At 49.0% G+C, this 24479-nt stretch overlaps 1 protein-coding gene across 2 annotated transcripts in view; it reads right to left on the reverse strand.

The window, feature by feature from the left end:
- Positions 1-561: 561 nt before the first annotated feature.
- The window catches only part of LOC119706532, a 31680-nt gene continuing 7762 nt past the window's right edge, over positions 562-24479 (reverse strand). The window contains exons 2-3 of one of the 2 annotated variants that reach the window (XM_038150344.1): positions 21660-21723; positions 562-971 (exon numbers count right to left, since the gene is read on the reverse strand). In XM_038150344.1, coding sequence (XP_038006272.1) covers positions 573-971; positions 21660-21723 — 463 coding nt within the window. In that variant the 3' untranslated portion in view covers positions 562-572. Of the gene's footprint in view, positions 972-20451; positions 20638-21659; positions 21724-24479 lie in introns of those variants that run through there. The other variant, XR_005258565.1, reaches the window with a different exon arrangement.

Genomic DNA, 24479 nt, shown 5'->3' on the forward strand with positions numbered 1-24479 from the left:
CAGAATTAGGAAATAACCAGCTGAAGGGAATCAGTGGAGGCAGCCATCCACTGCAGAAGAGAGGGAAAAGCTCTGTTTAGTGACAGGTCTTGCTCTCAAGGTAACAATTAATAAAAAGGGACAATAAATGGAATTACCTGGGTCTGCTTTAAGGAGCAGCTGAGGATGGCACTGCAATGTGATTCCTGTTCTGGCTCTGGAATGGAGGTGCCACATGGGATGGCCTTTTCCTGTTTCACCAAATCCCACTCCAAAGCACTTTTTTCCTCACAACACCCAGCTTTTAATCACTGTTAAAATGTCACTTATGGCACCACTCTGGGAGTGTCACACCTCTGGTGCTCCTCTGCCTTCCTGGCACCGTTCCCACTGCTCACACCAAGCACCCAGGGAGTGAGTGTTGCTGAGGAGCTCGTTTTGGGATGCAGATTTGCTCCTGCACTGCACAAACAGCCCTGGAGCTGCCCCTGGCTGTGTCAGACACCTCACACCGGAGGCAGCTCAGGGAGTTGGGTTTCAGGGCTTGCTCAGCAGCTCCTGCCCCTGCTGTCCCCAGGGCACATCCCAGTGCCTCAGCCCAGCCTTTCCCAGGAGTGCTGCCCTCCAGCAGTGCCTTGCACGGATTTATCCCACAGGATTCCCCGGGGCAGCGCTGGGGGCAGCTCCTCCATCAGCAGGAACGCGGTCAGGTAACCAAGGCTTGCTCTGCAACGCACACAGATTTGCTGCTCAGCAGCCAAGGGCAGCTGCAGGCTTTGCTTTGACACCTTTATGGATGGTCCCAGCCTTCCTTTCCCGTGAAGGCGCTCAGCCATCCCAGTGCTGTGGCCCAGGGTCCTGCAGAGCCTCCAGGAGCTGAGCTCCATCCCAGTTCCATCCAGCCCTGAGGAGGCTCCTGGGGGATCACCGGGGGCTGCTCCTCCGTCTGCTGCACTTCCACCGGTGACAGCACAGTGATTCATCGAGTCTGCCTGAGGAGATGGGGAAATTAGAGCTTTAAGAGCCACAAAGATGTTACTTTTACAGGAATTCAGGTTGCTATCTGCTGTCTGTAACACCCGCCATGGGGAGCGTGTCAAACATTCCCCCAGCTCCCCTTGTGAAGTGGTTTGGTGTCATTTGGATTCTGATCCGCATCAATCAGGGGAAGGTCAGATCTGTGCTGGTGCTGTAGCCCCTGCAGGTCACCAGGCCAGGTGATTGAGTTCTCTGTGCTCCTGCCCTGATCATGAGCAGGAGCTGGTGGCACCCGGGGACCTGGGAGCAGCTCTCTGTGCCACCACAGGGACTCAGCCTCTCCCCAAGGCTTCTTCTCCAGGAGAAAAATGCATTTTAAGGTTCTCTCACCCAGTGGGGAGAAGTGAAGCCTTACTGCCTGATTTTGCCATAAAGTCACATTTTCCTCCAGCCAGGCCTCCTGCAGAGCTCCTCCAGGAGTGTGTGGGGCCAGGTAAGAGCTCATTTCCATCTCTGTGCTATCCAGCCTCACAGTGCTGCTGGCAGAAAATCCAGCTTTATGAGCCTAAAAATATCATTTTTTTCCTCAAACAGATGAAATCGGGGGCTGGAGCTGAGGGGTGTTTACTTTAGCAGGGAGTTTGGAGCTTGTGGCATCTCCACAAGCCCAGACCTCCAAGCACTGCCAGCAGTGACATCCCAGAACTTCTGCCCCAAAGCCTCTGTGCCAGCACAGAGCTGGGAGCACGGTTTGATGTATAATCCTAAAGTTAATTAGGAATTTCTGGACCTCTGGGACGAGCTTCATTACAAGAATTAAAAACCTAAATCTTCAGCAGGAAATTGAAGCTCTGGGAAACGGTCACTTGGTAAAAATGGCTCTGTGGGTACAAAGGGAGCAGGGAATAAATCCCGAGCACTTTTCCCTGACTGAGGGAGAAGAAAGGGAAAGATCTGGTGCCAAGCTCGAGGTGCTCCAAGTCCCTGCCCAGCACTTTCCCCCCAGGGCTGCAGCTCCTCTCCTCTGAAGGAAACCTTGCTCCGGGAGAGCTTCCCCCGTGGGGGAAACCTCTCTTTGGCCAAACTGGGAGTGATCCCAGACTGAGGAGAGTGGAATGAATTCCTGCTTTCCTCCCCTCCCCAGAGAGCCTGGGAGTGGAGCAGCCAGCATCTGTTCTGCCTGTGTTTGCTGGGCTCCCAGGAGCAGCCTGGGCTGGGACCACTGGAGATGCCCTCAGTGCTGCCCCTGGGAGTGCTGAGGAGTCCTCTGGTGCCCCACCTGCCTGAACTTCAGGGGGAATAAATACAGCATTCCCGTGGATCCCATAGAAAGCTCAGGAGAAACCAGAAACCTCATAAAAGCCTTCATTCATGCAGAGCTGGCTCTCTCATTTAAGGACAGCTCATGGCTTGGCATTGCCCCACCAAGTTTTTCAGGAGTAGTTTGTCTCATTCTCCTTTCCATTCCTCTCCAGAAAATTAGAAATCAAATATGGAAGTGTTTTCTGCTGCTCTGCTTCTCCAGAGCAGAGAAAGAAAGAGATGGGAGCAAGGATGTTCCTTCACAGGGCTCCCTGGATAGGACAGAGAGCATTAAAGCTGTTCCAGTGAGGAAAAAGCTGGCCAGGAACAGGTGAAACACAGCCTTAACCCCAGCACAGAATTCCCTGGGGAGCAAAACCGCCCCAGGGGAGCTTTTCTGGCACTGCTGTGATGAGCAAAAAGTTCTCTTGTGCTGGGGCATCCCCTGGCAGGAATTCCCAGCAGCTCTGGTGTCTCACAGAGGGAGGGGAGGGAGGGAGTCAGAGCTCCAGAGAGATTCCTCACTAGATGAACACTCAAAGCCAGGAAGGGCAAAAGCAAAGGTGCCTTTTCTCCCTTGCTCTGTGCTCATTGATCAATCCCTGTGCTCAGTGATCAGTCCCTGTGCTTAGTGCTCAGTCCTGGTGCTCAGTGATCAGTTCCTGTGCTCAGTGATCAGTTCCTGTGCTCATTGATCAATCCCTGTGCTCAGTGATCAGTCCCTGTGCTCATTGATCAATCCCTGTGCTCAGTGATCAATCCCTGTGCTTAGTGCTCAGTCCCGGTGCTCAGTGATCAGTTCCTGTGCTCAGAGATCAGTTCCTGTGTTCAGTGATCAATTCCTGTGCTCAGTGATCAGTTCCTGTGTTCAGTGATCAATCCCTGTGCTCAGAGATCAACCCCTGTGCTCAGTGATCAGTCCCTGTGCTCAGAGATCAGTTCCTGTGCTCAGTGATCAGTCCCTGAGTTCAGTTATCAATCCCTGTATTCAGTGATCAATCCCTGTGCTTAGTGATCAATCCCGGTGCTCAGTGATCAGTTCCTGTGCTCATTGATCAACCCCTGTGCTCAGTGATCAGTTCCTGTGCTCAGTGATCAGTTCCTGTGCTCATTGATCAATCCCTGTGCTCAGTGATCAATCCCTGTATTCAGTGTTCAGTCCCTGTGTGTTCTCCCTTGCTCTCAGTGCTCAGTCCCTGAGTTCAGTGATCAATCCCTGTATTCAGTGATCAATCCCTGTGCTCAGTGCTCAGTTCCTGTGCTCAGTGATCAATCCCTGTATTCAGTGATCAATCCCTGTGCTCAGTGATCAATCCCTGTGCTCAGTGATCAGTTCCTGTGTTCAGTGATCAATCCCTGTGTTCAGTGATCAATCCCTGTGCTCAGTGATCAGTCCCTGTGCTCACTGCTCAATCCCTGTGCTCAGTGATCAATCCCTGAGTTCAGTGATCAATCCCTGTATTCAGTGATCAATCCTTGTTCTCAGTGCTCAGTCCCTGAGTTCAGTGCCCAGTCCCTGTGTGTTCTCCTCTCTCCCAGCCAGCAGCAGTGCCCCTTCCCTGGCAGCAGCCCAGCCCTGGAGGAGCCTCCCCTGACCCAGGAGCTCTCCCCTCCCTGCAAGGAGCCCAGCTCAGAGCCGGGGGACAGCAGGAGCTGCAGCAGGAGGGGTTTGCTGGCAGTGAACCCCAGGGACATTCCCAGCTGCAGCAGCCACATCCAGCAGCTCTATCCCCACAGGGCAGAGCTGCTGAAATGTCTCTCTCCTGCTGGTCCCCTGCCAAACATCAAAAGCACTTTTCATGCACAGCAGTTCAACAAAACTGACAGTGTGAAGTGAGGGAGGCCACAGATGAATGAGAATGGCACAAGATCTAAAACCCACTTGGAGCTGTTGAATTCCCCCCAAGGAAGCAGGGAAAATCTGCTTCTGCTTATTCTGGTTCATTTGGCCCTGTTCTTCAGCTTTTTCCCTCAAAAATCTGCATTTTGCTTTAAGGCAAAGCTGCAGAAACTGGGGCTGATGCTGAGCAACTAATTCCTCTGCTCCCCTTCTCCTCGGGCTCATTTTGTTTGTTTCTTGTTATCTCCTGAGCTCCTGTCAGCTCAAAGGGAGCAAAAGCATTGTCAGCTTTTAATTTCCTCACATGGACACTCCTCTTCCAAAACCACAAAAAGCAGCTTGGATTTTAGGGACAGAAATGGCAGAAAGGAGCAGTTGGTATGTTCTGTAACATTCTCCCTCATAATCCCCTCGTTCCTCACCAGCCCCTGCAGACTGTTTTTCCTCGTGCTATTTGATTGGAAAAAAAAAATCTCTAAACTATTCCTAGTCACTTGAGAAAATAGCTGTCTGTGTATTTTGGGCATTGATGTAAAAGTGATGTACATTTTCCATCTCTCCACTAACCCCACCCTCATCCCAGAGCCACCCAAGGGTTGCTGCCTCTGTCCTTTCTTCCTCTGCTCTTTATGGGACATCCTGAATTTTTTATTTCTCTCAGAGCTGCTGGCACTACTTGGAAAGCTCAATTAACACAGGATTTTTTTTTTCCTTGTGCCCAAGGATTTTTCCCCTTGGAATTTCTGTCCCCTTCAAGCCCTTTTAGTCATGGTTTGGTGAGCACAGCATCTGCACCCAGGAAGTTTTACACAGCTCTGCAGAAGGATCATGAAACTGAAACCTGCTGGGCTTTTGTGCATCAGGGAGGAGCAGAGCACCAAGAAAGGGCCCAGACAGAGGCTGGGGGTGATGAGTGGGGTCTTCTCTCTCTGTGATTTTAACCTAGAAAATTCCTTCCCTATTGGAGGGAGAGAACATTTGGAAAGAAGAAATGGAAAGCTGTGGGAAGTGCAGGAAGGTCTTGGAATCAGGAGGAGATTATGCTAATACCAAACTTTGAATTCTTCATTAATACAGGGTGAGGTACTGAAAAATCTGAGCATTCAGTTTGAAAAGAACATGAGCAATCTGTACCTCTGTGTCCCTTTAGACACTGCAGGTCTGAACTTTGAGCAGGGACTTTGGAGATGCTCAGAGGCTCCTCTTTCCCTCCCTGTCTGCATTTGCACTGCACTGACCCTGTCTGAAGGACACTTCCCACTCCCTGCTGGGATGGACCAACCGGGCTGTTACAATATGCCTGAAATATCATTTCAAACATCCTCCTTCCTCCTGCCTTGCCTCCTGGAATAAAGCTGTAGTTAGGCAGTCCTTCCCTCCAGGGGCAGAGGTGCCAGCGCAGGGAAGGTGATTTACAGAAGGCAGATGAGAAAGGTTGAATAAATGTCTCATTTAGGGCCTGATTGTGCTATTGTTATTCATGAAGAATCATTGCTTATTCCCACCAGACCTACTCTTGGATTAGCCTTGGCCTTAGCAGAAAAGGCCTTAAAAAGTCATTTTTGGCAGGAGACAGAGCCCCTCTGCAATGCAGCAGGGCCGGAGCTCTGCTCAGGGCCAGGAGGAGCCTGGGCTCTCACAGCTCCCCAGGAGCCCCTGCACGGGCTGGCACCTCCTCAACAGAACATCTCCAACATTCCAGGGGGAAGTGAGAGGAGCTGATCAAGCTGAGAGTGCTCCTGAGTCATTACTGCAGGTGCTAAACCATACCTGGCTGCTCCAGTCAAATGATTGCTCCCATCATCTCTCACCCAGAAATCCATCACTGCTGGGATGGATGCTGGGAACTCAGCTCCTCATCACCCTCAAATGCCTCTGCATTCAGTCAGGAGGGAAACATTTCTTCTTCTTTTCTCTCTGAGCATGAAACTGAGGAAGTTTCTGAAGCAGCAATTTGCAGCACAGCTCTCACAGAGCCCAGCCAGGCACACCCTCCGTGGCTTTCCCGAAGCAGGGAAGCTCTGAAATCTCAGGGAAATGAAAAGGTTTGCACCTTGCAGGTTCATCAAGGCCTGAGCTGATTGAGCTCATGGACCTGGAGCTTGGAGCCAGGTGGGGATGGGACGGGAGGAGAGGGAACGGCCTCAGGCTGGGCCAGGGCAGGCTCAGGGTGGGCACAGCAGGAATTTCCCCATGGAAAGGGGGCTCAGGCCTGGAACTGCCCAGGGAGGTCTGGATCCCCATCCCTGGAGGGTCCCAGGAAGGACTGGAGGTGGCACTCGGGGCTCTGGGCTGGGGACAGGGTGGGGACAAGGTGGTGATAGGGCACAGCTTGGACTCTTCCAACCCCAGCCATCCTGGGATTCTGGGATTCAGCAAAAACAAAGAGGAGTCTTCAACAAGCAAAAATCCCTGGGCATTTGGCCAGGAAAATGTGTGTGTGCCATCTCTGCTGCAGGGCACAGAGCCAGCCCTAGCTCACTCTGTGACACTTTGCTGGGACACCCCAGGTGTGCTGGGGACACCCTTTGGTTGCTGCTGAAATCCTGGGGAGGAATTTGGAAGAGAATCCTGCAGGAGTTTACAGCTCTTTTATAGAATTGAATCAGCCCTGTGGGGTCTCCCTCAGTGGGGATGTTCCTGAGCAGCTGGACACAATCCTGTCCCTGAGCTCTGGGATGTTCTGAGCAGCTGGACACAATCCTGTCCCTCAGCTCTGGGATGTTCCTGAGCAGCTGGACACAATCCTGTCCCTGGGCTCTGGGATGTTCTGAGCAGCTGGACACAATCCTGTCCCTCAGCTCTGGGATGTTCCAGAGCAGCTGGACACAATCCTGTCCCTCAGCTCTGGGATGTTCCAGAGCAGCTGGACACAATCCTGTCCCTGGGCTCTGGGATGTTCTGAGCAGCTGGACACAATCCTGTCCCTGAGCTCTGGGATGTTCTGAGCAGCTGGACACAATCCTGTCCCTCAGCTCTGGGATGTTCTGAGCAGCTGGACACAATCCTGTCCCTGGGCTCTGGGATGTTCCCGAGCAGCTGGACACAATCCTGTCCCTGAGCTCTGGGATGTTCTGGGCAGCTGGACACAATCCTGTCCCTGGGCTCTGGGATGTTCCCGAGCAGCTGGACACAATCCTGTCCCTGAGCTCTGGGATGTTCCTGAGCAGCTGGACACAATCCTGTCCCTGGGCTCTGGGATGTTCTGAGCAGCTGGACACAATCCTGTCCCTCAGCTCTGGGATGTTCCTGAGCAGCTGGACACAATCCTGTCCCTGGGCTCTGGGATGTTCTGAGCAGCTGGACACAATCCTGTCCCTGGGCTCTGGAATGTTCCTGAGCAGCTGGACACAATCCTGTCCCTGGGCTCTGGGATGTTCCTGAGCAGCTGGACACAATCCTGTCCCTCAGCTCTGGGATGTTCCAGAGCAGCTGGACACAATCCTGTCCCTGGGCTCTGGGATGGTCCTGAGCAGCTGGACACAATCCTGTCCCTCAGCTCTGGGATGGCCCTGCTGGGATCTCTGGGGTCCCTCGAGCCTGAGCCATGCTGGCATTCTGTCGGGAGAGAGAACCACACTGATCTCCAAAATATTTTGGCTAATTGAGCAGGAAAGGCTCGAGAGAGACAGGGACCAAGTTCCTAGGCAGGTGCTGAAAGGCTTTTCAATTTATCTCAGACTTTAAAAAACCCAACAAAACAACAAGGGAGTTTTTATAGTGAGGTTTCTTTGTTTCCTCTGCTGCTGCTCTGCTGTGACCTAAGAAGTTTTTAATCTCAGCTGCTCAGGGCTCTCAGAGCCAGACAACACCAGCCCATTCCCATGGAAATTCTCGTGCCTGGAGTGTGGAGCCAGTCCAAGCCTGGCAGGAACAGGGAAGGACTCACAAAGACTCGGAGAAATCCCAGGTTATTGGATTTGCTAACTCATTGCACTTTCATTTGCTAATTAACAAGCTCGAGGGAACCAAGAAAAGCCACCACGAGTTGAGATTCTGACCCCTTGCTGCTCCCCTGCTGCTCTTGTTTGCTGTTTATTGGAAATAATCCCAATTTCTCCGTGGTTGCTGAGCTGAATTTTGGAGTTGCGGGTCAAACTCTTTGAGCAGGGCCCATTCTGAATTATCCATCCTGCAAAACCCTTCCTGCAGGGCTGCAAAGCTGTCACTAAACATGGAATTAAATATTCCCTTCAGTCACACTGCACATTTCCCTGCCAGGAAGCAGCTTCTGCTTTCCTGGGAGATGGGATGCCCAAGGAACTCAGTGGAGGCCAAAGAACACCTGGAATCATTCCTCGGGGAGGAAAACTGAGCTGATCTGCAGCTCAGAAAGAGCACAAGGGTCACAATTAACAATCTCTGTGTGTTGATGAGGGAATTTTAGCCCTGTTGGCATTCAGAGCTAACTGGCTCCAAGTGAACTCTGTTCCTTCCAAGCTGAGCCTTTGCTAAGCTGCATAAAACAGGCAGGAGGTGCTTTTTGTTCCTTTTTTTCCCTTTTTTTTTCCCCACAACTGCTCCGTGCTTTGCTGTGAAATCTGCCTGAGCCATCTGGACTTGTGTTTCCAAACTGCCCCTTCAGAGGAACACTCAGGCAGGTTTTGTTTTTCCAAATCCACCAGAGCTCATCCAAAGGAACAAATAAATGAGCAGGGAGGAAGCTGGACTGCACATCAGAGCAGCCCTGCTCTCTGGGAAATCCCACCCAAGGCCAGAACAGCTCTTGGAAGGATAAATCTCCCTCAGAGCTCCCTGCCAATAAAATTAGGTGTGAGTTACTGATGGACTGAGTCACTGAGCAGACTGAGGGCTTGAGGTGTTTTCCTATTCTTAGATGAAAAATGCTTTATGAATTCAGAATATTTTTTACTTAGGTGACAGAAGATGTTTCCATAACACTTGAAATGAAAACTGACAATGGGTTGATACAGAAATACAAGATTTTGTTTGAAACTCAGATTAATTTCACTTCTTGGAGTGGGAAACTGCAAAGCCTTGGTTTCCAAAGCCCAGATTCCTTGTAAAAATCCCAAGCTCCATTAACAGCTTGCAAGCTGTGCAGATCCTCTTGGAACAGCTGGGATCAGTCCCTGAGCTCCTGAGCATTTGCAGGAAAACTTTGGGCTTTCCAAAAGGCTCTGAATAATGGCAATGGTAAAAACTTTACAGTCAAATCAAACCAGTGCTGAACAAGGGGGCCGTTTCTGGAAGGACACTTCAGCACTTTTTTGGAGTGGTGAGCACTGAAGCAGAGCAGCTTGGGACGGGGAACAGGAGGAGCTTCAAGCCCGGGTGTGCAAAGGCAGAGCCAAGAGAGATTTTGGCACCAGCCTCTGGATTTGTGTGGAAAAGGCTTCCAGGGAGAAGGTCTGGAGCAAATCCTCCAGGACCTTTTGCCTGGGGATGGTTCTGGTTGCATTTCTGGCTGTTACTGACAAGAAATAAAATCAGGCAACAACCAAAATCAGCTGCTGCAAGCGCCTGCCTGGGGTTTGGGTGCTGTAAACAGCCCTCCTGATAAAATGAGACGCATAATTTTTGGACCTTGTGGTCCCAACCCCTGTGGTGCTGCTGAAATCTTCCTGTGCTTGGCCTCCTGTGGTGCCCTGGGGTTTCCTGGAGGTTCCCATGGCACTGGCAAGAGCTGCAAACACATCTGGAGCAATCCCTTCCCTGCACACTCACAGGATTCCCTTCCAGGCTGTAATTATGGGATTTTAGGTCCCTTCCAACCCAAACCATTCCCTGATCTGTGACATGGAACAAGCAATCGGGTACAAAAATGGCTTTTTGAAGCCCACTTTGGCCATGATGGAAAACAGGATATTTCACTCCTTTCCCCCCATCCCTTCCATTTCCAAATGTTCTTTAAATGCACTTATTTCTTGAGCTCCACCTCTGTAAAAATGCCTCAGCAGATGAAAATTAGACCCAGGTTAACGAGACAAGGCAGAGCCAAGGAATTCTAGAGACAATACAGACACAAGTGTCTACTTATTGCAGCCAGGAGTCATTTTCTTGTTTCCCTTTGATGGATTGAGAGCTTTTTCCCCTGCTCACAATTGAGTGTAGAATATCTTAGATTGAAATTAGAATATATTAGCTTGCAGCACCCCTCAGTTTATTGTCAGATGAGATTGTTATCAGTGATTCAGATTGATGGGTTTGCAGCAGAGCCTGCTGCAGAAAGGAGAAGCAGAGGGAAAATAAACAATTTTAAAGGGAAAGCATCTCTCCTCAGCAGCTCAGCAGACAACAGAGAAATTCTTTAAACCATTCCCTGATCTGGAATTTATATTCCCTCCTAGGGCTACTAAGAAAAAAATGACAAGAAGGGTTTTAAAGGACAAGAATTGATTTTAACTCCTAAGTTTGCCTTCAGGATGTGCCCTTCCCACAGCACACACTCAGGATTCAGACAGACTGAGCCTCCTGTGACTGTCAGTCCCGAGATAAACAGTTCTGAAAGTGCATTTAGCCCAGCTTGCTTCCAGTGCCCCTCAGCTCAGTGAGTTTGTTTCTCCTCCCAGTGATTTTAACAATTTCATGTGACTCTTCCCATTGAAAATGCTGATTTAGGTAAAACCTAAAAACTTCTGTAAAGCTAGGAAACCTGTCCTTGCATGTCTCAGTGTGGGTTAAAAGTCCATTTTCAGATGATTTTGGGTTTCAAAGCCGGTTTAAACCTGTTTCAATGGACAAGCAGACAGATCTAGAACACAACCAGCTTTGCCTACAGGCAAGCAGCCCATCAGAGGTTTGTCCTTCCAGTTGTTCCCTCTCATCCCACCTCTCCAACCCCAGGAACTCGCTCACTCCTTGTTAATGACCTGCAGGAGGAGGGAAAATCAGCCTTAGCCAAACAATAAACATCTGGATTGCTCATGGCCTCAGCAATCCTCACCAGCATCAGCCACTAACAGTTCCCAGAAGAATAAGATTTACAATGTTTTTCTTCCTAATGGTTTTTTCTTTTCCATCTAAAACTCGTGTTAATGGATTAAAGCCTAATAAATAAATTCTCCTGGAAGTGATGATTAATCAGTTTCGAGCTCCTCAGACCTTTTGGTTGAGCAACGTTTGCTGAAGGGAAAGGGCCTCAAAATGCTGTGTTTGAGCTGAGCTCTGCTGCTGCCCTGCTGCCAGAAGGTTCTACCTCTGGCAGAACCCCCGTGCAGGTTAAATTCCAGCTGCAGGAAAGCTGCAGAGCTCAGGGAACCACAGAAAAATGGAATTACCAGGTTGGAAAAGCCCTCCAGGATCACTGAGCCCCAGCTGTGCCCGATGCCCACCTTGTCCCCAGCCCAGAGCACTGAGTGCCACCTCCAGGAGGTCCTTGGGCACTCCAGGGATGGGGATCCAACCCTCCTGGTTTGCTTTACAGGATCAACTCTGAGAATTTTCCATTCAGGAGTCAGAGCAGCTCCATATTTTCTGCTTTGAGCTGTTTTGCTGTTATACAGCTAAATATATCCACGGAACACAGGAATTACTTTGAACAACAGAAAGATTTAATCACTTAAATGATAAAAATTCACTTTTCTGTCGCTCTCCTCACTGCACAGAAATGAGAGTTGGGAAGAACTTTAAAGCTGAGGAGTTTCTCTCCTCTACAAATGAAGTCTCTTGGCCTTGCAAGACTTTTCCCTGCGTTATATTTACTGCTGGTTTATCCCAAAGGAGATAAAGGTGTCATAAATTACAGAGTCCCAGCACTTAGTCTGGAGGATAATTGGTGAAGTCTCCTGTGTCAGGAAGATTTTCCCAGCCCTGTCACCAAAATGTCTGTGGGATTAATCATCAATCAGCACAGCAAATACCAGAAATAGAAGCACACCAAGCTTCGCTCCTTTTTTCACTCTTTCTGGTAATAATGCAAAGTAATTGACATTAAACTGTTTGACAGACACTGATTGTGCCTCGGGGTTGTTCTGGATCAGTGCTCCCAGTGCTCCCAGTGCTCCCAGTTCTAAGGCAGGCTCTCTCAGGATCTGACTCTCAAGGAGTCCCCACCCCACTGGTTTTCCAGGTTCCCAGAACCTTTTATGGTTTGTTTAACATCCTGGGACACCTCCCACTGTCCCAGGCTGCCCCAAGCCCCATCCAGCCTGGCCCTGGACGCTGCCAGGGATGGAAAACGCTCTTATTCAAATAAATGCAAAGCAGCGCTCATTTGGTTTGCAAATGTGAGCCAGGAACCCTCCCCACAGCTCCCCGGTTCCCATGGATTTGACCTCGGACTCACCCACCCCACAGGAGCTCATTTTTTTCACGGTTCCCCCTGGGGAGGGGGGTGAGCTGTGCAGGAGCCATCTGGAATTCTCCTGGGGAAATCCTGCTCTGCCCCCAGGCCCTCAGGCTGGGGCCATTCCCAGCTCAGCCCCAGCACTCCCAGTGCTGCCACTCGTTGGGAATGGGACAATGTTTGACTTTCCCTGTAAATTTCAAACATAAATGTAAAAATATAAACATTCTTTTAAAATAATGAATAAAAATAGCAATACAATATATAAAATATAATATGTTGTTTATATGTATAAATATATATTTATATAAAGAGAAAGCTGCACCATAGTATATATTATATAATTGTATATAATATATTAAACATATAAATATATAATATATGAGTCCATATTAATAATATAATATATTTTAATAATAATACGGTTTTTATAAATATAAATATTATATTTCTATATACTTATATAGAGAAATGTATATAAATATAGAAAAATAAAATATAAAAATATATTTTAAATATTTTAAATATTTTAAACCCCTCCCACTGAGGGGCTGTGCTCTCCACCATCATCACAGGAATTCTCTCAGTGCCAGCTTTGAGCACTCCCAGCTCAAAGCAGTGACAGGCAGAGCCCGGAGCCCCCAGTAAAGGGAGCTGACTGGTTCCCTTAGTGCTGCTGGGCTGGGCACTGAGGCTTTGCCTGAGCTCCTGGTGCCCCCCTGCTGCAGAGCAGCTCCCCAGGAGGGTCATCCCAGCCCAGCAGCACTGGGAGCTGGCATGGAGAGCTGTCCCTGGTCCCTGTGCTCCCCAGGCTGCAGGGCACGGCTGATGCCACCCTGAGTGCAGCCCCTGAGAGCCCTGAGCTCCACTGGGGCTCCCAGTGAAATGCCAGCAGAACAGCTCAGCTCCAGGCTGGAGCTGCAATCTACTGCATCCTGAGAAATTATCTCCTTAAAAGGTGCATTTTCCCCCTGTTAATTGAAGAGCAGGCCCTGGAATAAACAGGTAATTGGGTCTGGCTGTAAATGATTGATTGGGCGTTGTGATAAACAGCACAGCTCTCAGCCCACGGCTCCCCTCACCCTGCTGCTCCTGCCAGGATAATTGGCCTTGCTTGCAAATCTATTTGGGTTGTACAAGATTATCTGTTAGTGCTGGGAGATGAGATGGCAAAAAATGAGAGGTGCTTTCAGGAGCTCTCGAAAGTGCAGCTGTAAACACCAGACTTTGCCTTGAAGGGAGAGCCTGGAATTTCAGGGTTTTTACTGATCCTAAAAGCTCCCCCGTGGTTTCAAGTGAAATGTTGTGACTCAGCAAAGGGCTCACCCCAAATCGCTTCAGCTCCTCCAGACTGTGCCAGGAAATGGCCCCGGGGTTACCTGGATCCAGGTGAGCCACGGAGCAAATGCAAACACCCAGAACAGGAGTTCTCCCCTGAACAGCACCACTCTGGGCTCTCCTAGAAACCAGGCAGGAGAGATGAAAGTGGATCCTGGGCCAGAATGCCCTCAGGAAATGTCTTTGCAGCTGGGAACCGCAGCCTTACCTGGGGTGGCTCTTTCACAGAGACATCCACAGCAGCTCTGGGGAAAGGCACATTGATTTAGGGGAGAAAAGAAAGGGGGGGAATGTGTTTAGAGGATTACCCAGGGCCTTTTTCACTCATCTTCCTGTGTGTTTTCATGAGATCCAGTAAAGGACTGGGAACCAGGGCACAGGGTGACAGGAGGGGCCCAGCCAGCCCAGAGGGAAACGTCCAAGAGGAGACTGAGAGTCTGGCCTGGGCAACATCCCAGAAATACCCTCTGCCACAGAAACCCCAGTGACCACCCCGAGCTGAGGGAGCCAGAGGATGTCTGAACATGTTCTCCCACGTGCTGCCTGCCCACGACTCTCCAGAGCAGTTTTCCAGCTGTTCTGGCCCTTTCCTGTTGTGCAACTCCAGCTGAAAGATCGGGAATTATTGTTAGGGAAGAGCAGAAAGGCCCAGATGCTGTCAGGAACTGGGAATTCTGGGCAGAGCCCCCACAAGTCCCGACTCTGGTGGAGCATTCCTGGTTTCTCAGCCCAATAAAGAATATTTTCAGCTGAATTATTTCATGGGAAACATGAATACAAAGGTGCCACCTGCCAGGGAAGCAGGTGGATTTGGTGACAGTCCTACAGCTGGGAAGGAGAGTCCTGGAACCCAACCTTTCTGCAGTTGTTTCCATTATTTATTGAAAACTGCAGGCTTGCACCTGGAAAAACACCAAAGCTGCAACACAACTTCATGACCAAAGTACCTTTTTCCCCCTCTCATTTTTAGAATATATTTAGGGATTTGGATCAATCCCAGGAAATTAAATCTGTGTCCCCCAAGAGATGGAGCAGCAGGTCTCAAGGCAGCTCTGCACCCCCAGGGATTAAAGTGCTGTGTTTATTCTGGGGCCCATGCCCACAGAGCCTCCTCCCTGCCCTGCAGATGTCCCCAAAAGAGGCACGAACTGGGGTGATTTTTCATGGCTGGATCACACAACTCCAATCATCTCTTCTTTCTCTGCCAGCTTGAGAAAAAAAACCCCAAGGCCATCTATCCCTAACCACTGTGATTATAATGCAGTTCCAAATTAGTGCATCAAAAGCCAATAAAAGGACATGAACAAGACAGAATGCCAGCCCAGAAAACCATAAATCCATGAAAAATAGCACTGCTCAACAGCTGGCCAGGTTTAATTTTCAAATAAACGGGAGAACATGTCACCTCTTGTTCTGCTTAGCATTGATTTAATGCTTGAATTTTCATTTAAATCATTTCATTTCCAGGACTTTTAGGTCCATCAGGGCTCAAGCAATCCTGGGGCTCAGCTCACCCAGGCATTGATCTGGGGCCACTCTACAAAACAGATTAATTGGGGATGATTGATTGATTGATTGGGCCCTGCCTGCTGCACACACTAATTCTGGACCATTAAAGCTCATAAGGTTTTGTGTTGGATGCATTGATTTCACAGGGCAATAAAATCAAGACTGGGTGTTCAGCCAAGAGCAGAGAACTGATGGAAGGAAGAGGAGATTGAAATCATGTCAGAGTGGGAAGTGAGGAGTCGCAATGCCCTGTTCCTGCTCAGATTGTCCCCAGCTGCCCCTTTCCTTCCCGTGGTAAAATGTGGGAACTGTCTTGAGTTTGTGGCTTGGCAGCATTTGCATCTTACAAATGACATGAAACATGAAATAACAACCACAAAATAACAACCACGAAATAAATAACCATGAAATAACAACCACAAAATGACAGCCACTCTCTCCTCAGCATTCCCCAGGACTTGCCAGGATCTGGATTTGGAGGATGATCCCAATTCCATGACAAACAGGTGAATCTGGAATATCAACCCTGCATGTGTGAAGTTTGGGAAAGCATCCAGCCCTCTCTCTGCTGGAATCTCTGGAATTATTTTGTCTCAGGGACCCTGAACCAAAGCCTCTCCCATGCTCAGGCCGGGGGTCAGGGTTGGTTTCAGAGCTGTTGGGCCCCTGCTCTGCTCCCCAGAGGCCTCCTTGGAAGGTGATTTCTCTCTCCACAACAGGTCCATGCAGCTCTCCGCAACCTCCTGCCCCAATTCCAGCTTCCCACCCCATCTATTTTTGGAACAACCACTCCAAACTCCACCAAATTACTGCTAAGGAGCTGATAAATGCCCAGGGAGGAAAGCATTTCTGCTCTGAGCTCCAGCCTGGAAAGTCTTCTGGTTTTCCTGCCATGGCTCTGATTCCTGCCCCAGCCCTGGCTCCTCATTTTCCTCTCCCAGCAGAGTCAAACATTTCCTGTGCAGAGTTTGGGTCATGCTGAGAAGTCTCTTCCACAACACTTCTGCTGCCTGGAGTTCATTGGAAATGGAACCCATCACCTGGCACACCCTGCCTTCCCAATTACACATCCCTGCAGCTCCAATTAAACTGTTAATTGATGTCACTGCCCTCAAATTACCAGCTACAAATAAAAAGGGAAAATACAGGAGATTTAGAATTAATAAAAAATAGCAGCAGGTTTTCATTTCCAGCCTGGTGTTTGTATCCTTTCAGGACAACTTTACTACCCTGGCTGAGTGCTCAAGAATAGATGCCCTGATTTATTTTATTAATGATCCCACTGTCTTGGTGTGCTCTGAAATTGGGATACTTTCTCAAGCAAAGACTGAACAACCAAGTATTAACAGGACTCCTGGGTCTGCCTTAGATGCTGGAGCTGGAATTCCTCAAAGCCTGACAAAAAGGAAAGTTTCTCAACCTCTTCCCCTATAAAAACCCTCTTTGAAGGAAAAAAAAAACAACTCTCATTTGTCTTGTGCAAGTCAAATTAATTTTCTTTTCTGGATTACCAGGTTGGTTTTTGCCCATCCCGTTTCTCTGTGGCTGCATGCTCAGGAGTGGAGGGAAACCCCAGAAGGAGGTGGACAATGGATGTGGATCACAAAGGAGGGTCCAGGCTGGTGAACACTCCCTTAATCACAGAGATGTGCTTTTAAATTCAGTTTCTAGGGAACACTGAGGTTCATGCAGCTCATGGACTTTAGCTGGGCGAGCACAAATAGCTCAGGGTCCTGCTGGGAATCTGCCTGGAGCAGAGGCACTGCCCTGGCTCCCAGCAAGGCTGGGGCAAAGCTCTGCTCTCCCACCAGTCCTGGCCTCTCAGCCCTGAGAGCTCCCTCCCCTCAAAAGAGGAGATTTAATTATAGCTGGGAATTTTAAGTGCAGGAGAGAGGAAGAAGGGGAGAAGCAAAGAGCTCTAAAGATAAAACAATGCCCTTTTGTTTATGTTTAATATGGGAATGCTCCTGCCTTGCTCTGAGTAACTCTGGTTTAAAGGGACATCTGGATGTAGAACAATCCAGGAGGAAGGACCTGGGGAGCAAACACTGGGAATGGGAGAGATGCTGACTGAGGAGAGCTTCCCAAAGGACTGCCACAGGCAGGGAGGCGTTCCCAGGGACGCACGGGAGCTGAAGGGGCATTGCTGATTTATTCAGGGAATTATTTGGAGAGCAGGGGATGAAAAGCAGGAATGGAATTAAACAAGTGCCGGGGGGGAGGTGCTGCTGACCACAGGCACGGGAGGGGTGGTTTGGGAAGGACAAAACAAAGGTTTCCCATGGAAATGTGCCCTGTTCCAGGTGCTCCTGCTCCACAACATCCACCCTGCACAGGGAGGGCACAAAACCCTGCCCTGGGGCTGGGATTCCTTTTGGAAGGGACTGGAGCTCACACTGAACATTTTAACTTCAAAATCTGTAAGCTGCCATTAATGGAAGTGATGGCTCACAGTATTAGAGGGGGAATCTCACAAAGTTCACGTTGTCTTTCTTTTTCCCAATGAATTAATTGGGACCAATTGGCTGTACAAGACCTTCCTTAACCAGCTCACCCACCCCACAACAGAGGTTACTCTGCTGCAATCCACTAAACTGTCCCTGCCTTTGGATCCTGCTTAAGAAATTGCAGGAGCTGACAAGAAATAAGTTTCCAAGCGGTAAAATTGGGCACAAACCTGCAGCACTGGCAGTTGCAGGCTGGGAACACAACACAGACCATTTCACAATAGAGTTGCTGTTGCAGAACCATAAAATTATTATTAAAATTTTGTCTGGGTGCCTTTATTCTCCTTTCACCTCTACTACAAAAGCATCGGAAGCAGATGCAATAAACAGGATGAATATTTATCCCTTCGTTCCTTTATCAGTACCTGGGCATCAGCCTTTTCTAATAAAATTACCACACAAATGTGATTAAGTCCCAAGATATGAAATGATGCAGACAGTGATTGCTGTGTGCACAATGCTGGGCCAGATAAGAGCTTCAGGTCTCAGAACTTCAACCTGAATTTTATCCAGAATTCATTTCCTTTAATGACATTCAATCACATTCAGCAGCTCCAGTTGGGTTTCTCTATGGTTGGGAGGCTCTGATAATCAGTTTATAAACATCTCTTGTACTGAAAGAGTGAAAAGGGGCAGCTTCCCCTCCTGATGACAGCAAAGAGCTAAAGGTGCCCACTGGGGTTTTATATTTGTGTTATCTATCAGCCCCTGGAGCTGATGAATTCCCTTGAAGGGGAGCAGCTCATTTCACAAACTCAGCTGGAAGTGCAGACACAGGGAGAGGAGAGGGGAGCAAGGCTCAGCTCAGTGCAGGTCCCTGGACTGGGCCATGCCCATCTAACACTGCACAACGTTCCCTCCAAGGTCTGGGACCACCTTTGGGGCTGGAATCGGTGCAGGGAGCAGAAGCTGGGACCTGAGCAAAGCCAGCCTTTGCCTGGGAGCAGCTCATCCCTGCCCCTGGAACCCCAGGCAGGAAATGAAAGGAATGCCCAGGACCTGCTGGGTTAGACAGAGCTCCCAGGTTCAGCCTCCTGGGCCTGGCTTAGAGCAGGGGACAGCCAGGGACGTGCAGCCCAAGGAGAGCAAAGTGTCCCTTGGAAAAGCCTCCTGAGAAAGCTGCACCAGCTCCCTGCTCCAGCCCCACTCCTTATTATTCTATGGCATTTTGCTGCCCAAAATAACCCAAAGAGGGTCAGAGGCTGAGCCAGGCTCCCTCTGAGCACGGCTCACTTGTTCACAAAGCTTCCACGAACGTGCACATCACCCACCAGGCTCTCAGTTCACATCTGCACGAGAAAATCCACTTGTCTGACCTCAAAATAAACACGAGATGTTTTGCTGCTTAATTTAACTGCCTGCCTCTTCCCTTTTGCCTCCTGTAAACACAGATTTAAATTTAGAACAAGGGTGACAGATCAGGCTGGAGAAGAGGGAGGTTCCACGTCTCGTCCTCAACTTTGCCTCACATAGTTGTGGCATGAGCCAGCTGCTCCTGAGTGTAAATTTGGGCTGCAGGGAGCACTAACCCAGAGTAAAGTGTCCCTGCAGACATGTGGCCGCCTCCCTGCACTCAGGAGAGGCACTGAAGTGCTCCACAAAGAGCTCATGAAATATTGGATTTCCGTGAGGAGAGCTGGGAAAGCTCAGCTGGAGTCCCAGGGGTGAGACGTGGCACACGTCCCCCGTCACAGCCTTTGTGTTTGCAGCACACTCTTGGCTAAAAAAGCAATAAAGGAGGCACAGAAAACACTGAAATACTGGATTTCGAAACCATCTGGATGGAGAAGGAGCCTTTTCTCAGGTGTCTCTCCCAGGAAGGTCATTTTACACCTGCTCAGTGGGGCTGGGCTCAGGCTCTTGGGTTTCCCTTGCCCAAGGATCGCGTGGCTGTGGCCAAGCAGCAGCAATTCCACCCTGCCCTGAGCCAAGGACATGCTCTGGTCACGTTTGATTTCCTCTCGCTGCTGGGAAGAGGAAAGGAAGTTTTCCACAGGGAATCTTTGAGTGGTGACATTTGTCCCCAATCAGGCCTGGAGCAGCACCACCGAAATGAAACTTAAAAATACCACTGTTCTGAGATGTGAAATTCAGTTCAGGATTTGAGTCAGATTTGAACTTCAAAAACAGAATGGGAAAAAAGTTTTACTTTCTGAAACATTGCTTATATTTATAACACTCATCCCATTGGGATGGGACACTGGCCAAAGCATTTTCCTGTTGCCTCAGAGACAGAAACAGAAAAGTGGAGTTAAATCCCTGTAATATCCATGGAATTATTTTATTTCTTAGTCCCTTAAAACAAGCTTGAACCACTTAACCCTGAAAAGTCTCTGAAAATAGCTGGAAAATATGCATGCATGCTTCGACAACGCAACTTGTTTCTATTTAAAAGATGGCATTAATAATGCTCCTAATTGATTAACTATCAGGCCAAATGAAAGAACTAAATTATTGTTGAGTATTTCAGTTTTGACAACATCAATTAAGAAAAAAATGCAGTATTTCTAAGAAGTAGTTCTAAAAATAATTCTGACAACAATTAATTAATTAGCACAGATCGCCTTCATCAAACTAATGCAGGGGTGGGTCTGTCCCCGTGGGTTATTTGAAGCTAAATGCCCATCATGCACAAAATTCCAGCAGAAAAGTTATTTCCAGCCTTTCCCAATATCCAGATTAATACAGAATTTTCCCAGAAATATTCAAAGCATGTAAAGAACAGCAGGACATACTTTGCCTTCATCCAAAACTCTTTATAACTGTCGGGGCAAATGCTCAAAAAAGTCACTCTGAGAGCTGGAGCGGGGAATTCTTTCCCTGCTGCAGCAGAGGGTGAAAAACCTTCCTGCTCCAGGGCAAAGGAAATTGTTCCAGATGAAGGGAGGCAGCTGAGGACAGGGCAGGGACACAGCGGGGTTGGGGCTCAGCATTTCCTAGAAAACAGCACCCAGAAACAATTTCTGGAGTGTCCAAAGGCACCAGTGGAGCTGGGAGAGCAGGAAAACCCTGAGGGTTCACAGAGCTCAGCTGGGGTTCTGCAAACACAACAATTCCCACTGTTCCCAGTGGGAATTTGGTGCCAGGCAGGATTTCCTAAAACATGGCACAGCTGGCAGTGAATCCAGAACAATCATGACCCTCAAAACCTTCAGGTTTATCCAAACCTTTTTGCTACAAGGCCTTTCCCTCAGCCACAAATCAGCCTCAGAGAGGTGAGGCTGCCCAGGAGGAATCGACCCCACTGTTTGCAGCAGCAATCCAAACCCCAGAGGGGCCATCCCTGTGCCCAGGCACCCCTGGGGTGCCTCTGCTGGGGGATCCAGCCCAGCTGGGGCTGGGGAGAACTCAGCCTGTCCTGTCCCATCCCATGGATCCCAGCCCATCCCATGGATCCCAGCCCGTGGATCCGATCCCATCCCATGGATCTCAGCCCATCCCAGCCTATGGATCCCAGCCCATGGATCTCAGCCCATGGATCCCAGCCCATCCCATGGATCGGATCTGATCCCATCCCATCCCATCCCATCAATCCCATCGATCCCACCCCATCCCATGGATGCCATCCCATCAATCCCATCCCATCCCATCAATCCCACCCCAGCCCATGGATCCCAGCCCATGGATCCCAGCCCATGGATCCCAGCCCATGGATCCCAGCCCACGGATCCCAGCCCATGGATCCCAGCCCAGCCCATGGATCCCAGCCCAGCCCATGGATCCCAGCCCATGGATCCCAGCCCACGGATCCCAGCCCAGCCCATGGATCCCATCCCAGCTCATCCTTGGATCCACGGGCAGAGCAGCTCCCAGGGCTGTGCCTGCTCAGGGGGATTCTCCTTCCTCTCTGGGCAAACATTTCTGATTTAAAGGGAGGTCTGTGGGGTTTTTCCATCCGCACGTGCCAGGAACAGGGAGCACAGGGCAGGGCAATGCCATGGCTGGAACTGTGGCTTACCTGGAACAGGAAGCTCTGCTTCGTCCAGCCCTGGAGTGATCCAGATTTATCCATGTCAGGAGACCTGCAAATACAGACATCCATCAGCTGAGCAGCAATTAATGAGCGGGCAGCACCTTTTAATAATGTAATATTAATTATCCTAATAGTCTTCAATCAATGTAATATTAATAGGAAAAACAGCAACCTGCTTTGCAGAAGGAAATCCAAATAAAGCCTGATGGGCTTGTGCATATGAATGATATTGTATACATACAATCCATATAAATAAAATGCATATAAATAATATTGTAAATATAAATAATAAATATAAAAATTTTGCAGCCTGCCCAGTCCCTGAAGGTTGAAATTTAAAAAGGGAGAGCTCTGTGCAGTATTCCCACACTGAGGGGGATTCCAGCCCCAGCTATAACAGAGCCACTTTTATTTTATGCTCCCCCTGTGCTGAAAATCCCCAGGTGAACCCAAAGAAAAAGAGCAAAGGTTCATGAAGACAAGCCAAATAAACGCTTATCATAAGAGCAGGTCAAGAAACAGTTCCAGTGTCTGGCAAGCTCATTTCAACCCCAGGTTTGGGTTTTTTTTAACTTCATTAGACAATAGGGAAGCAGAGTAAATGGTGTGTAAATTAAATAAATTTATTTTAGAAAATTAATTACAAAAATGGCTTTCAAATGGGACCAGGGGTAGGTGGAGGGTTATCTGATGGAGACAGAGGAGACAAAAGCACTGGAATCATTAATGAATCCCCTTAGATTTCACTAAATTAAGACTGTGAACAAATATGTCAGGAAGAACGGAGAGATTTTGGCTTTTAGCCTGGGAAGTTTCCTGGGGGCTTTCCTCTGAGGCCAGATTTGTGCCTCTCTTGTGGTGAGTGAACATTTCACAGCCAAGATTTCTGGTGCCTTCACATCCCTTCCTATCAAACAAAGAACAGCTCAGGAGCAGCTGATGAAATGATAAAGCCTTGGCACTCCTGCTGGGGCCTGGAGCCAGCAGAAAACACTGGAGGCATCACAGGGAGGATGAAGGAGGGGGAGAATTTCCTGCTCCAGAGGGCAGCACAGTTTCTGTGGCTCCTTTTCCAGGGCCAGATTCCCTCCATCCCACCCTGTACCCTTCACAGTGGTGAGAGCTCCACTGGAGGATCTGTACAGACTCCTTGGGTAAGATTCCCTCGGGAATGCTGGAAACAGGGACCACGAGTCAGGTCAGAGCCTCCTGTGCCAGCCCAGAGCAGTTCATTGGATTTTATCCTGAGCACAGCTGCCCAGACCGGAGGGAACTCAGGGCTGCAAACACCAGCTCCTCTTTAATGGCCTTTGGTGAAGAAACACCACATCCCTCAGAAGCCGCTTCAGGATCCCATAACTCTCCCTGATAACATTATTTGCACTTCCTCACTCCTTGATCCTTTATTTATTACACAACTGAGGAGGGAAAAACAATATTTTATGTGAGCCAGAGGTCACACGAGTTGTGCTGGCCCCAGAGGCAGAGCCTGAGCTCAGATTTCTGCCACACTTGTGCAGAGTGAATCAGCCCAGTTGGATTTATTTCCCAGAGAACACTCTCAGTCTGACAGAGCAGCCCAGGGCGTGGGGAGGGAGAACACTTGGTTCTAAAAATAGGTTTTTAATGAGCCATGAGCTGATAAAACTCTCCTGCTACAACAGAGAAAGGTGCAAGAAATCTTAATATGGACAACTTCCTTCTTCCCAAGGTAATTTATACCTTAAAGCACAAGGGTCAACTGCTTCTTCGAGCCTGTATCAATTTGTTTAGGCTGATTATATCATTCTTAATATCAGATGTATTAATATAAATCAAATCTTGGATGCTGGAGCTGGATGTGCTAAAACTGGGAGGCAGCTGTGGGGGCTGTGGGGAATTAAACGACCCATCCAACCCTTTTCCATGAGACAACCAGAATAAAATGTGCACAGCAGTGATCCTTTATCAAAACCAGCGACACCAGGAGCTTGTTTTGAGTGCTGGGCTTGATTCTGAGCCAGATGTGAGCTCACAGTAAAGGGCAGATGGGAATCCTCCACATTCCCTTTGGGGAGCTGGGATCTGAGTGATGCCTTGGGGGATGAACATCCCCAGCCCTCCCCACATCCCCAGCATGCAGATTTTGCTGGAGAGCTTCTCCTGTTTTTCCTGCCTTGGAAAAGCTCCCCCAGGCTGCCCTAAATGGGAGTCATCCAGGCTCAGCTGAAATTTAGCCTTGGCAGCTCCTGGGGTTCAGATTTAACCTGGGAATTTTGGGAGCTGCAGCTTTGGATGAGCCAGGAAAGGGTTTGGGGTCTGGACCTTCAGTGACACATCCATTCCTCCTCAGCAGAACCCAAAATCCCAGCCCAGGAACCCCAAATTGCTCCTCAGGCCTGAGGCAGGCCGGGAAAAACAGGTGGAGCTCTCTTGGATTGTTTAGTTTTAATTAGAAACAGCCAAATGAGGTGGCAGAGCTTTCCATGCCACCCTCTGGCACCACTTAGCATCTTTAAAAATCAATACCAACCACAGTAAATATTTCAAAATGCTCAATTTGCACAGGCATTTCCATGGAAAGTGCTTATATTTGAGGTTCTTACCCTGCACCTCTGCAAACAGTTCAAGGTCCAAGCAGATCAATCAACAGAATTTCTGCAGCTCACTTTGTGCTCACACAGCAGCTTTTTTTTAACCTCCAAAATGAGTGTTCTTTCCCTTCATTGATTGTTTTGGGGCAGCAATCTGGAAAATCTGGAATATTCTCAGTCCTGCTTTGCCAATGAGCACATCTAGAGTTGATTTGTGCCTCCACCTTTGATC

The sequence above is a fragment of the Motacilla alba genome, chromosome 13 (assembly GCF_015832195.1).
Source record: "Motacilla alba alba isolate MOTALB_02 chromosome 13, Motacilla_alba_V1.0_pri, whole genome shotgun sequence".
In the NCBI taxonomy this organism is placed as follows: domain Eukaryota; kingdom Metazoa; phylum Chordata; class Aves; order Passeriformes; family Motacillidae; genus Motacilla; species Motacilla alba.